Source organism: Anser anser (genome assembly GCF_964211835.1).
Source record: "Anser anser genome assembly, chromosome: 1".
NCBI lineage: Eukaryota > Metazoa > Chordata > Aves > Anseriformes > Anatidae > Anser > Anser anser.
This window is the reverse complement of record NC_139720.1, coordinates 209,539,454-209,554,677: the sequence shown is the minus strand read 5'-3', so window position 1 is coordinate 209,554,677 and position 15,224 is coordinate 209,539,454. Positions and strand designations below refer to the sequence as shown.

The following is a 15,224-nucleotide window of genomic DNA, read 5'->3' as shown; positions in this document are numbered from 1 at the left end:
CACCAGGATGCCTTGGAAAAGCCAGGTTTCTGTTCTGCAGAGGAAGCAGCCACTGTTTTTAAAGCTGTTGGGTCCTGCTACAGGGACTTACGCTGTGCTCCTCATGGAAACTTTGCCTTTGTCTACATGCAACCACATGTAGGCATGTCAAATGCAGACATCCTCACCTCAGTGAGTCACCACGGGCTCCTTTTAGAGCCAGTGGGGAAAAAAGGTACTTTAGGTGTGATTCATCTCATCTCAATTTAAGTGTCTATGACCAGCTGGATGATTTGCATCCTCGGAGGGTTCATTTCCCTCATCTGACTGCACAGGGAGCTTGGGGTGATTAGCTCACTTGGAGATATCATTAGTATGGATATTTAAAGCCTCCTAAGATTAACCTCCTCCCTCTCTCCTATGATCTAAGCTGTTTTGCATGCAGGGAAACACCACAGGCTGATGGTTTAAAGCATGGTTAGGGTTACCAGAAAACCCTCTCCCCACCTTGTGACTCCAGTGCAGGTACAGCTGCTGACCTTCTGCAAGCAAACACATCGCTAGGACCTGGGAAAGCAAGAAGAGATTGTTTGCATCCTGGTACAAAATGACAAAATGAGGCATTTCTGGAATTATTTTTGTATAGGGAAGTCACTTTACTCTAGACCTTTGTGCACAATGGCAAGGCAGGACAGGTGGATGGAGAGAAGCGGTTATTGCTACAGTAAATATGTTCCTGAAATGGCCAAGCACTCACCAAAACTGCCTTGTAGGGTCAAAACCTTCTCATGGGTGACAGATAGTTGAGCATTTTGGGGTACACACTTTGTGACTGCACTCTGATATATAGAATATGGCCTGGGCCAGCAGCCATGACATGAAAAATAGAGCAGCAACCTTACTTTTTTTCTATGTATTTGTTGTCACTAAAGGCACATCATCCATGGGGGACAGCTCAGGGAATAAAAGTCTCAAAAAAAAACCAAAAACACAAAACAAACAAACAAACAGAAAAACAGAGCAGAGAGCAAAGGAAAGCACACAGTGACAGTAATTGCAAGAAATGCAAGAAATGCACATCTCAGAACGTGGAAAACTGCCTTGGAGATTCAAAACCTCTGGTTTGTATTAGGTTAATTTTTAATTCCCAGCTGTGGCCCTATGGCTGGTGTGCTCCTTTCCCTGCTGGCAGGTTGGAGCCCTTGGGGATCAGGGTCCCTTAAGGACAGCAAAAACCCCAGCCAGGGCAGGGGACAACCTGAGATGCCCTGAACACCAAGTAAAGGATGAGGAAAACCAGTCCGTGGCTCTTCTGGAGACTAGCTTCAGGTTGTCACAGACAACTGATGAACCTGATGACAAGTTTCACCAGCCCAGATGCCTTGCTGCTGTGCAAACACGTGGGTCTATGCTCAGGTGCATGGAGCAAGCTTCCCAACAAGTGTAAGGGATGGTCTGGGAACCAGTATCACCAGATATGAGGGTTTAGAGAAAAAACATCTGTTAGCAGTCATCAGTGCTCCACTGAGACGATAATTTATGATCCAGGTCCTTGCAGACTGTAACACAGTGGGACTGTGTGAAAGCAGGACAAAGAGATTTAGGGCAATAATGTGCTGGGAAGGGGAGCTGTTCTCCTGAAACCCAACTATAAAGGAATGTAAGGTGATTCCGACCCAGCTACAAATACCCTCTCTTTCCAGGATGATGCTGATTTGAGGCAAGATAAGCTCAGCAGAGAATACAGATCAGCCTTTAAGGGCTACTTGACATGTCAGCCTCCTTTAATTGAATCCTACACCCAGGACATGATGAGTAACCGCGGGAGCAGTTCACAGAGAACTGAATTACTGCTGAAGATCTTAAACCAGGCACATTTAAATAAGCCATTTTAGAAAAATGAAGGGAAAAGACACTTTCAAAATCTCCCCTTTTCTTCAAGCAATGTTACGAAGACTTGGTCCATGCCTAAGGTGCATCCAAACGCCTACTTCAGAGGCCGTGCTCAACTAGACTCTCCCCTGCTACTCCTGTGTAACTTTCCTACAAAAGATGCAGCATATTTGGGGATGACATTGGAGGAAAAGCTCATTTTTATGGATAGAGGTAACGGCTCATTACCAGCTTACAAGAAGAATAATCACCAAGTTTCATCCTCGGATGGTGAAGGAGGAACTCTTGCAGTTGCTCCACTGGTCACTGGAGGAGAACACGTCTTGATGGACCGGTGAGATGATGTGATGTGGACAAGATCTGTCCTCTGTGTGCTCTGGCTCCTCAAAAGCTGCCTCAGGACCTGTCTGATCTGCTCTTCCATGGAGAGCAGCTGTGTTTAGCAGTGTCTCACACGGTTCCACCTACAGCAAGACTTCTTCAGGCCAAAGGACAACCACCACCAGCAGGTCTGGCTCCTCCAAACTGCTCCTACACATACCCTGGGATTCACTGCAATGGGGGCTTGACAGCACAAGCCAGGTTTCTACATTCACTTTCTGGCAAAAAAAAAAAATGCAGGCTTTCAGAGCTTCCATGATACCCCAGTCCCTCAGGGATGAAGGCTTGAGGTCACTCTTTGGGCTTCAGTGCCAATGTACAATTTTGAGTCCTCTTCTTAGCGTATGAATGCAGAGGCCCCAGCACATCTGAACCCCTTTACATTATACAGTCAGGAGTTACCTCCTCAAAAACCCCTTGGAATGAATGTGTTTAACTGCAGAGAGGCAAATATCATCTTCTGTGTTTGAAAGACTGAACAAGAAAGTATTTTTCTTCTCCCCTGAGCCTGAACTGTCCTGCAACAAGACCCCACAGCTTAACCTTTTAGCTCTAATGGGGATGAGAAGATTGCCTTGGGAGTGATAACAATTAAATTAATTGAAACTGATTGTCTGAAGAAAATTACACTGATGCATGCAGGCGGAGAGAGCCTCTGCACAGACAGCAAGTGCTTTGTTGTGCAGCACTTTGTTCAGCCACTGGTGGCTGCTGGGCAGAAGAGTGTTTGCTTCAGTGGTTCACAATAAGGACGTGGAAGGAGGCCTCCAGGCCCCAGTTGGGTGGAGGAAGAGACTACGATGCTCACAAACAAAACCACGCCAAGCACTGCTTGCTGTAAAAACTCTGCTCCAGCAAGGGCATCAGCGTGCTCAGCTTTCTGACACACGGGACTAGTGATGCAAAACATCACAAGGAAGCATTGCCTGGGTGAAGATCTCTGGTCCTTCCTGCAACACGTGGAATCCTCCCTCCTCCACATCCCCATCCCATGTCCCTGCAGGTCAGGATGTCTGTCCCAGGTGATTGAAATTGGCTGATTCAGCCAAAAACTGTTGAGAAATAACAGGCAGGCAGCACAGCCAGCCTCTTAGGAAACAAGGCAAAAGCAAGTTTTCACACGGAGCCAACATGGTCACAGCCCACCATGGTTCAAAAAGGGTTTCTACGTGTGCCTAAGACCTGGTGAAGAACAGACCATGGTTTAACCTAAGTCTAGCTACGATGTGTGATACCAACAGTCTTGTAGGGAAGTCACACATCACAGGAACCACCAGTGGCTCAATGCAGAAGGTATTTCTGCTGTGTTACGCCCCCTGAACATCACTTGGGTAGGAGGGAGAAGTGCTCAGGGAAGTGCCAGCTGGCTGTGGTTGCTCAAGAGTGCTGAACCTCTGGAGATGAATGTTTTTGCTGGGATAGCAGTAGCCTGATGCACCCCAAGGTGGGAGGTCCCTGACTTGCTGTAGCCATGCCCTGCCTCTTTTGCCTCTGTGGAAAGCCACTGCACATTTTGAGATAGCAGGAGCACGAACAGCCTTGTGCCTCCCAGAACTTAACATCAGTGCATGCAGGAGTCTTGCCAAATTAGGCACGATGGACATAATGATGCAAGCAAGAAGGGCAAGTGCCCTTAGAAATACCCAGTGACTTTAGGTGGGTTACTTAACAGCTTCATGAAGATGAGGAGCAAATGGATCCTGACCGCACATGCATCTTTGGCAAAGCTCAGAGTTGCCCAAAGTAACATTGCAACCACCAAACTACCCACACTGATCCATTAACACCAGGAAAGCTAGGTAGACCTAGCTAAATAACAGACATTAAGCTCTACAGCCACCAGCACGCCTCAAAATCCTTGTAATTAAATATTGTTATTTGACCTACTTAAAGATAAGTTATTCCACAGCTTTTATAATGCTATTGATTGCTTGTAGCATGGCCAAGCAGCTGTCCTATTTCTCACTTTGTTATTTTATTGCTAGCACTGAAATAAAATCACTATTTATTTGTACTTCAGCAGGGACAAAGGACCTTGGAAATCTGTTGTGTTGGGCACTGCGTGAGCAAGGCTAAGAGAGGTTCCCTGCCACGGGCAATTTACAGGCTGGCTATATGATGAGACGTCAATGAACGGGTAGGAGCAGCAGGAACTGATGATAAAAGCCAGTTGCCTTGGTCACAGAGGTGAGTCAAAGCCACAGCGTCAGCCCCAGCACCTGGCATCTCAAAACGCAAGCTGGAGCAGGAATGAGACTGAAAGTGGGGAAAATTTAATGCAGTTTGGAAAAGTGAAGACCTCAGGAACATAAACCTCTTTGGGCATAAATTTAAGGAGTGTTTTGTGACCACATCTGCGGTCTCCAACTGGAGACAAGCCCTCCAGCAAGGCAGAGAGAATCAAGGCAGCTTTAGTGATAATGTTTCCCTTCTTCTCATGAGTTTTACACTTCAGGGTTAGAGGAATAACTCTACTTTGACAACCCATCACCACTACAAGACTCAGATCTCCATACTTCCCTGCTGTCAAATAACAAAACTCAGCTTCCACATAACCAATACTGGCACAGCTTTCCTTGTTTTGATGGAGAAATGGGTCAAATTCACCAAAGGGAAATCACTGAGGGAAATCACAGAACCTACATCTAGCTCAGAGACACCTGTGTTGAAAATGCTCATCCGCAGGTGGGAGAAAGTACCACAAATGCTCATTGTGTTCCCAGTCCTCCCCAGGTAGCTACTGTCAAGCGTCAGGGCAAGGCTGAACTTTGGTCTGACACATTAAACCATCCCTGTATTTATTTTCTAGGCCCGTAACTCACTCCTTAACAGGAGCCTTACTTACCAACAGCAGCGCGATGTACATGAACAGGATTGCAGCCACTACCAGGAGAACAAGAGACCAGAGGAACCAGAAGCCCAGGTTCCCATAGTTATACCTAAAAAGCAATAAAACCTTATCATAGTATTTGTGGCACGTTAGCAGAAGGGGCTGCAGGGAAAATATATTTGAAGGAGAAAACGCCAGAAAGCTGGAGGAGCTACAGAGGCGTATCCCAAGCAGAGAGAGGGAAGCTTTCCTTTCTATCCAAAGGCTCAATAACATTATTACACCTGAATAACATTATTACACATTATTATATATTATTATATATTACATATATATTTTATATATTATATATAATATAATATAATTATTATTATATATTTGTATTATATATTATATTATATATAATATTATATATATTATATTATTATAACAATGAATAACATTATTACACCTCCCCTTCTCATGGTATTTGAGCTATCTGGATGGCATCTGATTTTAGGGGCCAGATTTACATAACTGCTACCTACACAGTGCAGAAGGAAAGGATTTGCATAAAACCACACTGGTTATTTCTCTGTCTCCAGACTGGGAACATGAAATTCTCTTTGCTCTGCGATAGCTGCTGCAATACCTCTGATGCCAGCCACTATGCTTCTTCGGAGGGAACAGGAAAAAAGGAAAGATGACCAAGGGAAGGAAAGAGCCATTTAGTCCCTTTCATTCACCATTTTTGCAACAGCGGTTGTTATCTTTCTCACAAATCCACACTTAAACCTGTACACCGTAGCCAAGCAAAGGGCAGAGCCTCAGCACCTCTGGAGACCCTGGGAGTTCATTTAGGGTGCCAGAACCAAGATGTGAAGGGACCAAAGCTTTGGCTCGTGACTGAAGTGCCCGGCCTACCTGGGGTGTCTCATTAAAACCCGAGTGGGAAAGGAGGAAAACGTGGCACTTACCAGTCAAAGTTGTTGTAGTCATTTTTCGCTTCACCCCACATGTACAGGAAGACGAGAGAAAAGCAGAAAGCTCCAACGAGCAATGGGAAAAACACGCATTCCCGCTAGAGAGGGAGACGAAGGACAATCGGTCAGAGCCTCGTTCACTCCAAAGCAAGCAGAGCAAACAGCAGTCACTGCTTGCTTCTAGGCTGTCCGTGAAACACGTGGCTTGATGCTGGACCTTCTGAAGCCGACCTTCTCCTACGAGGAGAGGCTGCGAGAGCTGGGGCTGCTGGGCCTGGAGCAGAGGAGGCTCCGGGGGCTGCCAGCCATGGCCACCAGCACTGCCGGGAGGTGCCGAGAGGCCGGAGCCAGGCTCTGCTCAGGGGTGCCCGGGGCCAGGCCCAGAGGCCCCGGGCCCAGCCTGGAGCCCAGGAGGTGCCCTCTGCCCCTCAGGAAGCACTGCTGGGCTGGGCGGGTGCCGGAGCCCTGGCACAGGCTGCCCAGAGAGGGGCTGGGGGCTCCTCCTTGGGGATCTCCAGCAGCCGCCTGGACGTGGGGCTGGGCCCCCTGCTCGGGGTGGCCCTGCTGGACCAGGGCTGGCACCACAGGGACCCGCAGCTGCCCCACACCACCAGCCACACGGGGACACTCTCTCCATGGTGGCACAGACAAACTGAGCCTGCCAGAGAAGCACAGCAAGCCCTCCAGCCCCAGGAGCTGCCATCTAGGACACCAAGAGACCGCGCTGGGCTCTAAGGGAGGTCAGGCCTTTGACCCACAGCATCAACTGCTTCTCAGCTTGGACTGACTTTTCCCAGTGCAGAAATGAATGTCTTTGCTGATTCTGAGCTAATTTACCGTCTTGCAGCAGCATTTCCCAGGCTCGGTCCTTCTGCGTTGGTACCGCTTCCACCGGCAGCTGTAGAAACCCGCCAGGCAGGAGATGAAGGGCTGGTGCTCGTACCTCTGCAGCAAGTGCCGACGTACCACCTTCAGCTTCCCAAACTTGATCCTCTTGAGGCTGGTGGAACTGGCCTCCATCTGAAGAGCTTTATCTCATCTTCCTCCTGAAATGAGGTCACAAGATTGATGTGAGTCTCCTTGCCTTCGGGGTAAGCTTTTTGTGTCAGAAGGAGAGGAATTGTTCCCAAGAGGATGCAAAGACCAGCAGGAAAGGTGGCTGAGGACACCCCACCTAACTTTACACCCCTGAGAGAGATGTCTAGAAGAAAAGTACGGTCATTTCAAGTCCCCTGAGTGGTCAGTGGTTATAACTTTGGTGCTCTGCATCACCTCTGAGGGAACCTCTGCCTCCCTTTGACTCTACAGGGAGCTCTGGGAAAGGAAATCATTAACTTTAGCCCTCCATGCAGATTCCCAAATAATGTCAGATGAACCTGAGATGAACTTAGCCATGGGAATTAGCTCAATATCGCTGTGACCTCTCTGCAACCCCTTACCAGTTTAAGTAGTTCAGGTAGGAAAGGGACCAAAACTCTCCCAGGACACAGCCCTCTTATCCCAGAAAAACTGCAGCGCTGCAGAGACCGATCCCTGATGGAAAAACTATTTCCTGACTCAAAGAGCTCTACTGGCAGCGTGTTGGAAGGCCAGAAAGAACAGCTGTAAAGATGCACACATGGGAGATCTGTTCATAATCGGGACTTTAAACAAAGACTCCGGTGGTAAGTTGCAGCCGGTGTTAGCAGTGAAGCAAACAGCACAGGGGTTGTGCCAGCAAAGAGCAATTTGCCCAGCAGGGCACTGTCGAGACCACAAGGAAACATTAAGGAAAAATAGTCCTGTGTTGGCAGACGAACAGGCACCGCTATCCATCGCTTCTTTGGAGAACAGAGATAGCCTGAGATGCTCTCCGAGTGCCATAGTGCCCCTGAGTCCATACCGGTCATGTTCAGATGCAGGCATATCTGCTGCAAAGTCCCAGCTCAGGAGTCCAATCCCCTTAATTTATCTGATGTAATAACAGTAATTTAAGAGCAAAAATGAACAGATTGCTGCACTACACACGTGGGTAAAATGTACATGTAAATAGTTTGCAAACAACTCCAAGTCCTGCGTTTCTTTGCAGAAATGAATGGATAACAGCTTGCAAATTGACACTACATAAAAACAACCCCAAAAATCCAGCCCTATGATCAGTTTGCAGAAGGCACAAATAAAACAAGATGCAAGTTAAAACGGAAATGATGCTCTCCTCATGTATTTCCTGCTATATGTTCCCAGCCTAACAGCAGCTGGGTTGCAAAGGAGAGGGGATGGAAATGAAGCACAAGAGTTGTCAGATCAGGCTGGTCCTAACCAAGAAGTGCCCGCATGTGCCATGCCCTGAATGCCTTCCTGAGACAGAGGTGTTTGCCCATCCACGACACTCAGTTCACCAGCATCAGATCCGGAGGCAGCAGGAGGTCACCCCCTGGTAAAAAATTGATGCTGCTCTCACATGGCGACATGGTGAGCCTGCTCTTGAGTAACCCAGCACAGAGGGTTTGTGGGCTCTGTGCCACCGGTGAGTGGTGTAGATGACATTTGATCCTGCTGTCCTAGTCACCTGGACTAAAATATACCTGGCATAAGCCCAGCGATTGCCAAATTGCCCCAGCTGTGTCTTCTGAATACGTTTGAACCTTCAGAGCTCTTACCAGAAGGTTTACATGTGCCATGCGGGTGCAGTATTTGTTACCTTCTAGTAGGATCCCTAGACCATGATTTTCCCCTTCAGTGAAGCACAGCATCGTTTTTTTCCCCAGCCCTTTATTTAATGCTTCATCCTTTCCCTCCAGCAATAGCAATGAAGACACTGGTTCAAAACCAGCAGCTTTGCTGTCAGAGGACCATGAAATTTGCTACTGCATTCTTAATGGAGACACGAGGCTCACACATCGATATTTATCCATCAGTGTATAGGATTTGACAGGAAAACTGATGGCAGAGACCTCAGCACATTGTCCTCTCCATCTGGCTGGCGGGATGTTAAATCTGGATGTTAGTCGAGATGTTAGACTAGCTCTCTCATAAAAAGGGTGATGGAGATACCACCAGCTCCCAAGACAGGCTAATCCTCTCTGAATTTGCTCTACCATTAACAGTTTTTTTTCAGTGCCTGGCCTCATGTCTAACAGTTTAAGCCCACCACTTCACGACCTGATCTTGATGGATCTAGAGAGGAGAGTAAATGTTTCCTCTGTTACGTATTTCACAACTGTTTGGATGACTGCCGTCTCGCTGGAGCTTTTGGAACGGGTAAGCACAACATCTCACATAATGGGAAACATTCACGTAGCAGCCTTTAAGAGAGCTTCAGTCTTAACCACGGCCAAACAAACCAAGAAATCCTCTTGAGGATCCACTTCCTGGCAGCATGAGGTGGGTTTGGGATGTCCATGTGCAGATCTCAGAGCCCTCGGTGCTCAAAGGGTTCATCTTGTCTCACGGCTGAGCCCTGGGACCCCGGATAATGTCCTCAGGGGACCCTGGCACCCACTGCTTGTCATCCTTTTGGGAAATGACACTTAGAAAGCTGAAGTTTCGGAATCTCAGTTTGCAAATTCTGCACCGAGGAACATCTGCAACCCAGGAAACGTCTTCAGAGCTGTTTATAAGAAGGAGCCCATCATCCTCAATCATCCTCTACCATTCTGCCTCTCCAGCATGGACTGACTAGGGGATGAGAGCTCCTGGGGCTGAAATCCTATCCTGCCCAAAAGAGAAACAGCAATGCACAGAAGACCTTGCAGTGACTTGCCAGCCCCATCCAGAAGTACAAGAGGCTGCCGGAGGTTAGAGACCAGGGATGCCAATAAAGCCATTATATCACAGCTGGTGGGAGCAGAAAGCTTTCAGCCAAAGCTGAACGTGCCCTGCTAAGCCCCAGATCATGACTTGCCCCACAGCTGCTCCTGCTCCCACTGGGCATGCGGGGCTCACACTGGAAAAGCAAATGGGAGACTTGGAGCCCCACGGCTGCAAGGGACTGCTGGGTCCACTGGGGAGCAAAGCACAGGAGATGCTTGAGATATCGAATAAAGAAGGCATTTATGTGTAAATTCAAAGGAAAGGGTTGATAGGGATAAAGAAAACCAGGCCTTTCACACAAGGGCAGGCAGAAATGTCCCTCTCAGCTCCAAATGGGTTCAAATCCTCAGCCTCCCCGTCCTTCTCTTTCTCTGTGTCCTCAGATATCGTGTTTAATTTAATGCAAGCTTCCTCACACCTCTGCCCCCTTTCGCTTTCTCCATGACCCTCCATCCCACAAACTCATCCTTGCTCCCAAATTTCCAGCCTGCTGTTACAGCTGCACTGGGGCGTTCAGAAGCCACAGAAACATCTCTCCCAAGGTATGGCCGAAACTGCAATGCCTCAGACCACATCAAGCACTGAAGCCTTTGACTTCACTAGCACCTGATCCCAACAAAGATAATATCCCAGCTTCTGGACCCAGCAACTGGGATAAAGGGGCAAAGAACATTGCAGCATATGGTGGGTGCAGAGTCCAAAAGACAGGAGGGCCACACGAGGATCTGGAGCAGTTCAGCCATTGTTAGGACACAGCAAGAGACCTCACAGTGCTTGGTCTAGATTTGAAGCAGAGTGCTCCTAAAACTTGGAGGCTGCCTGCAACCCCTCCCCAGCTCCACCAGGCAAAAGTAAATGGCTGGAAAAAGGGGACAGCATACCCCAAATCCATTCACTGGGAAAGCCATGGGAGCAAAGAGCAAGCAGGAAAACATGCATCAGCAGGAGAGCAAAGTTTAGGGCTTCAGCAAGTGAGCCATGACAGCAGTAACACATGTTTTCCAGCTCCATAATCCCAAGAGACCTCAGGTCTTTCCCTTGCAAACAGAGACTGTTTGCTCACAGATAAGAGTCCCCGTAATTGCAGGCATTTGAGCGGGGCTGCTCATTTCCCACTGCTCGACAGAGAGGGAGGAAAAGCATGAGAACTAGCCCGGGGGGTGGTGGAGAAATGAGCTGGAGAAAAAATTGGGAAATATATTCAGCTGCAAAGCCTGGATGCAGAAGGTAGTGCAAGCAGAGCTGGCTGGAGAGGCAAGCGCACGAGCAAGGAGAGGATCCTTGCCTCATTATTGTTATTATTATTATTATCTGATGCTTAGAGCTGGGGAACTCATCTTCTGAGTGGTAAACAGGTACAGAAGCCAAACCTGGCATCACCTATAGCTTTCTCCTTGAGGCTTTGAAGTCCATGCTTTCTCCTCAGCATCATGATGCTTTGTGAAGCCTGATGCAGGCGGCAGGTAGGGGTGATCCATGCTTTGCCCATCCCATTTCTAAGGAATTTGGACAGAATTTGGAGAGAAAGTAAACCCTGTGCCAAGGCTGAGCCTTCCCAGCGCCTGCAGCTCCTTCGCCTGATGGTGGAGATGCCACTGAAGTCGCCTGGCACAGGGACCCCCAGTGCCATCCCTCTGCTCTCTGGGGACATCACACCCTGCCCCTCTACCTGGGAATCTTCAACATTATCACACCAACAAATCAGAAGGACTAAAATCAACATCCAGACATGGTGCTGGTTGGTCACCGTCCCCATGAGCTGCACACAGACCTTGCCACCAGCCAGAAAACTCAGCAAAGAGCCTCCCTTAAACCTGCATTTCCAGCTCACGGTGTGCCCAAGGATCTGGATCACAGCCTTGGTTTCCTCTTGTTCCACTGCCATCAGCCTTCACTTTCTTTTCAGAAAACAGAAGAGGTTTGACACAGGGAAGGAAGAAGGTTGATATGAAACACGACTAGTCAACACCTCCCTGTGATACGGGATATACATCCTTTCCTTTCCCTGGCAGGTGATAATTATAATTTATCAGCAAGACATTCAACAGCTTCTTTATTAGCCCTAATTATGCCTTGCTTCTGCGTGGGATCCCAGGGAGGATGTGCAGCTCGACTCGAGTGTGTGCAAAGTAGCCCTGAGGACTGATTAGCTGTCGGTTTGAGGCAGATGACAGCCCTCAGCACACAGAAATGCTGGGCCTTACCCCAGAAAATAATGAATGAACATGGAAAGAGAAGGGGTTAATGAGGAATAAGTGCTCCCGTGGCTGCAGGAACAATACTCGTTTCATTTTGTGTGCTCTTGTACACCTCCAGCATGCAGTGGCTGTGGCTCTCAGAGCTCTGGGGAGGTTTCCAGCAAGGTTAATGTCCCATGTTTTGCAATATGCCTCCGCAGTTTGAACAGTCATAAATAATCACGCCTGCTTCAGACAAATGAACCTGAAAATACAGATGAAGCTTTGCATCTCTTCGGGTTGCAGAGGGACTTACAGAGCAGTCTTGGTGCTGGGGCTCAAAGGTCAGCCATCCAGCGTGAGTTGTGCTCGGAAGGGGTGCTGTACCCTGCTCAACACGAGCCACACTGGCTGGTTAGACCAGGATTCATCTGAGGATGCAGGCAAATGGATTTTCCGAGGCAACCAACCATGTATTTTGGGGTGGAGGTGGGGGTCAACTTGACAAGCCCTACAGGAACCCCAATTGATGAGGATGATCGGTGCGGTTTTGGAAACACTTCTGCCAGCCCCAGGCTTCTGCACATATCCCTGCGTGGAGAAGCAGACATCACTCCGATGGTGATGGGCTCACCTCAGAGCAAAGCCAGGCATCATCCATGAGAGTCTGGAGCAGAAAAGGTACCTTAATCCCTGCCTTTATTTCAGAGGGCTCATCATAGGAAGGAACGCTTCAAAGTTGAACCACGTTTTAGCCCAAATTACTTCTTTTTAAACCTCTCCTTTCCCCAAAAATTGTTTGGTCTCCCTTCACTTCAAGAAACTCTCACAGTACGCTCTCGTGTTTTGACCAAGTTTGTCCCCAGCCCCCGGGGTTGACTCATTATCCACAACCTCTTGCAGAACCCTCGTCTAATCCTAATCATCATCATCACAAATCACAGCTGGTTTTCTTCATCTTCAAAGCACTTTGCGGGCTGCCTCAGCGAATGCGTGCCTAGGAAATTATTGGCCAAGCCTCAGAGCATGTGCGATGGATTTTGTGCAAATGCTTTCAGTTTTGTGTTGAAACAGGCAAGGGGAAATTGTCGTGTTTGTCAAAGGGCCTCACAGCACTACAATAGATTTTTCCCTCTTTCCTGCTAGGAGCAAAATGAGTGTTTAGAATAAAGGCAATGAATAGTAGCTTAGTGGCTTGACATAAAAATAAAAATAAAAGGAAGAAGAAAAAGAAGGGGTGGAGAAAGACTTCCCAAGTGCCACAGCATTGGCTGGACTTTTGGCTGGAGCCATCCCTCGTTACACGGAGACTTCCCAAAAGGGCCGCGTGGTTTTGGGTCTGCAGAGGTTCGCCTGCTGCCCCAGTCCCTCCATCTTCGAGGAGCAAAGGTGTAGGACTGGCACGTATGGGGATGCTTTCATCTACAGAAATTTTCCTTTGAGGGGGAACAGGAGGTAAATCCCAGCATAGCTGTCCCGTCGGGTCGGGGTTTGAATTATTTTTGCCTGCCAGTTGCTTGTAGAGAGGTTCCAGCCCACCTACCTTTCAGAAAGGTCCACCCAGCTCACCCCGCTGTCCTTCTGGGAAGTCCTGCCCGCCCCAACCCTCCTCACGGAAGGTTCCACCAGCCCCAACTGTCCTTCCAGAAACTTCCACCGCACCACTCGAGTGAAGGCCACCCCCAGCCTTCAGCCCATGCCAGTCTCAGGTCTCCAGGACCCCAAGGACTGAAGCTTCAGCCCCTCCATCATGGGGGGACAAGAGGAGGAGAGGGCAGAAGCTGCACCGACCCCTGCCCTGGGGCTCGTTCCTCCAGGGAGGGGATGCTCCAGGGCCAAGGGGAGAAATGGGGGAGAGAAAATTCTGGCTGAGAATAATGAAGTCCTAAACTCTGACATCAAGTGTTGACCCAAACGTAGCAGGTTTTTATGCTGTGGTGTCTCTTTCCTGTAATTTGTCATGAGCTAAAATGTGGAGAGGGTCCAGTTCAGCCATGGAAGGGCCTGAAAAACATCAGAAAACTCAAGTAAAATAAAATAAAAGGTCGACATTCACTCATAGGACATGGCTCTTTCTTTCTCCTAGAAGACGAATTATAAGGCCTGGAAACAAGGTGGGACTATGTAGGTGCAGAACCAGGGGTAGTGCCCCAGGAGAGCCCAGATCTGCACACCAGGGTTGCCAGATATCGGGGTGTTAAAGGGCTCCACTTGCAACGAGCCCCGGGATCGCATCGCTTCCCAAACTTCCCTTTCAGGCTCGTTTCATTCACGCCCACGAGAAAGCTGAAGGGTTGAGAAATCCCCCGCTGAGCAGCCAGCGTCTCGCACGCGATGCTGGAGCAGCAGCAAATGAGGTGGGATGTCCCGGCTGGGACAGGAGATTTTTTTTGCTTAAAGTGAAGAGGGAAATGCTGTGTGGCATTAAATATCCATTAATGCAGAAGCAAGGCTTCTTTTTGTCCTGTGGTACCTTGCTGCATATCCCTAGAGACATGATGCACTGCACAGCATCAAATTTGGGGTTAAAGGACCTTGTGGGGGTTATTACCCGCTAGACCAGAGCTTGGGGTGGGCTTCGAGCCTCCCTACATGAGACTCATCCCTCCTAGAACCAGAGGGCACTCCCTGGGCAGCCGTACACGGTGTCTTTACCTGCCCTGCCTCTTCGGGCCACTAGCCACCGTGGTGGCCAGCCCCCCAAAACACCCTGGAACAGCCACGGCATTGCCCCACCACATGTGGGGTGGCACACAGGTAGCTCTGGCCCCATTGCTGGGCCATCAGCAGTTCCTTTCTTCTGTTTTTTACCCTGAGAGCCTTCATATAGCTGATTTGTAACCCATGAGCTTGGGCTACAGCCCCACATTGCTCAACATGTCCGTTATATGGATGTCCAGTCTTTTGGGGGAGCTGGATTCCCTCCTCTGGGCACTACAGGTGGGCAAAGGCAGAAATTAGCCCCCAAAAGGGTCGGGAACTGTGAGCTTCCAGCTGTGAGCACAAGGAGGTGGTTGAAGCCAGATGTCGGCCCCATTCACAAGGCAGCTGACAGCCCCGAGATTAGGGACACGGTTTGGTGGGTGACATTGGTGGTAGGGGGATGGTTGGACCAGATGATCTCGGAGGGCTTTTCCAACCCTAATGATGCTGTGATTCTATGAGATGTCCGTGTCCACATGTCATTTTGGTCATGCCAAGAGCGAATGG

The 15,224-nt window shown here is 48.9% G+C and overlaps 2 protein-coding genes across 9 annotated transcripts in view; both read right to left on the bottom strand.

Moving 5' to 3' along the window:
* Positions 1–15,224, bottom strand: part of PAK1 (p21 (RAC1) activated kinase 1) — an 805,686-nt gene that overhangs the window by 505,149 nt on the left and 285,313 nt on the right. The window lies entirely within an intron of this gene.
* Positions 1–15,224, bottom strand: part of LOC310893123 (glycerophosphodiester phosphodiesterase domain-containing protein 5-like) — a 37,827-nt gene that overhangs the window by 13,809 nt on the left and 8,794 nt on the right. Inside the window, 4 exon segments of the mRNA XM_083821695.1 lie at positions 487–546; positions 5,099–5,192; positions 6,040–6,143; positions 6,883–7,091. Coding sequence (XP_083677821.1) covers positions 487–546; positions 5,099–5,192; positions 6,040–6,143; positions 6,883–7,065 — 441 coding nt within the window. The 5' untranslated portion in view covers positions 7,066–7,091.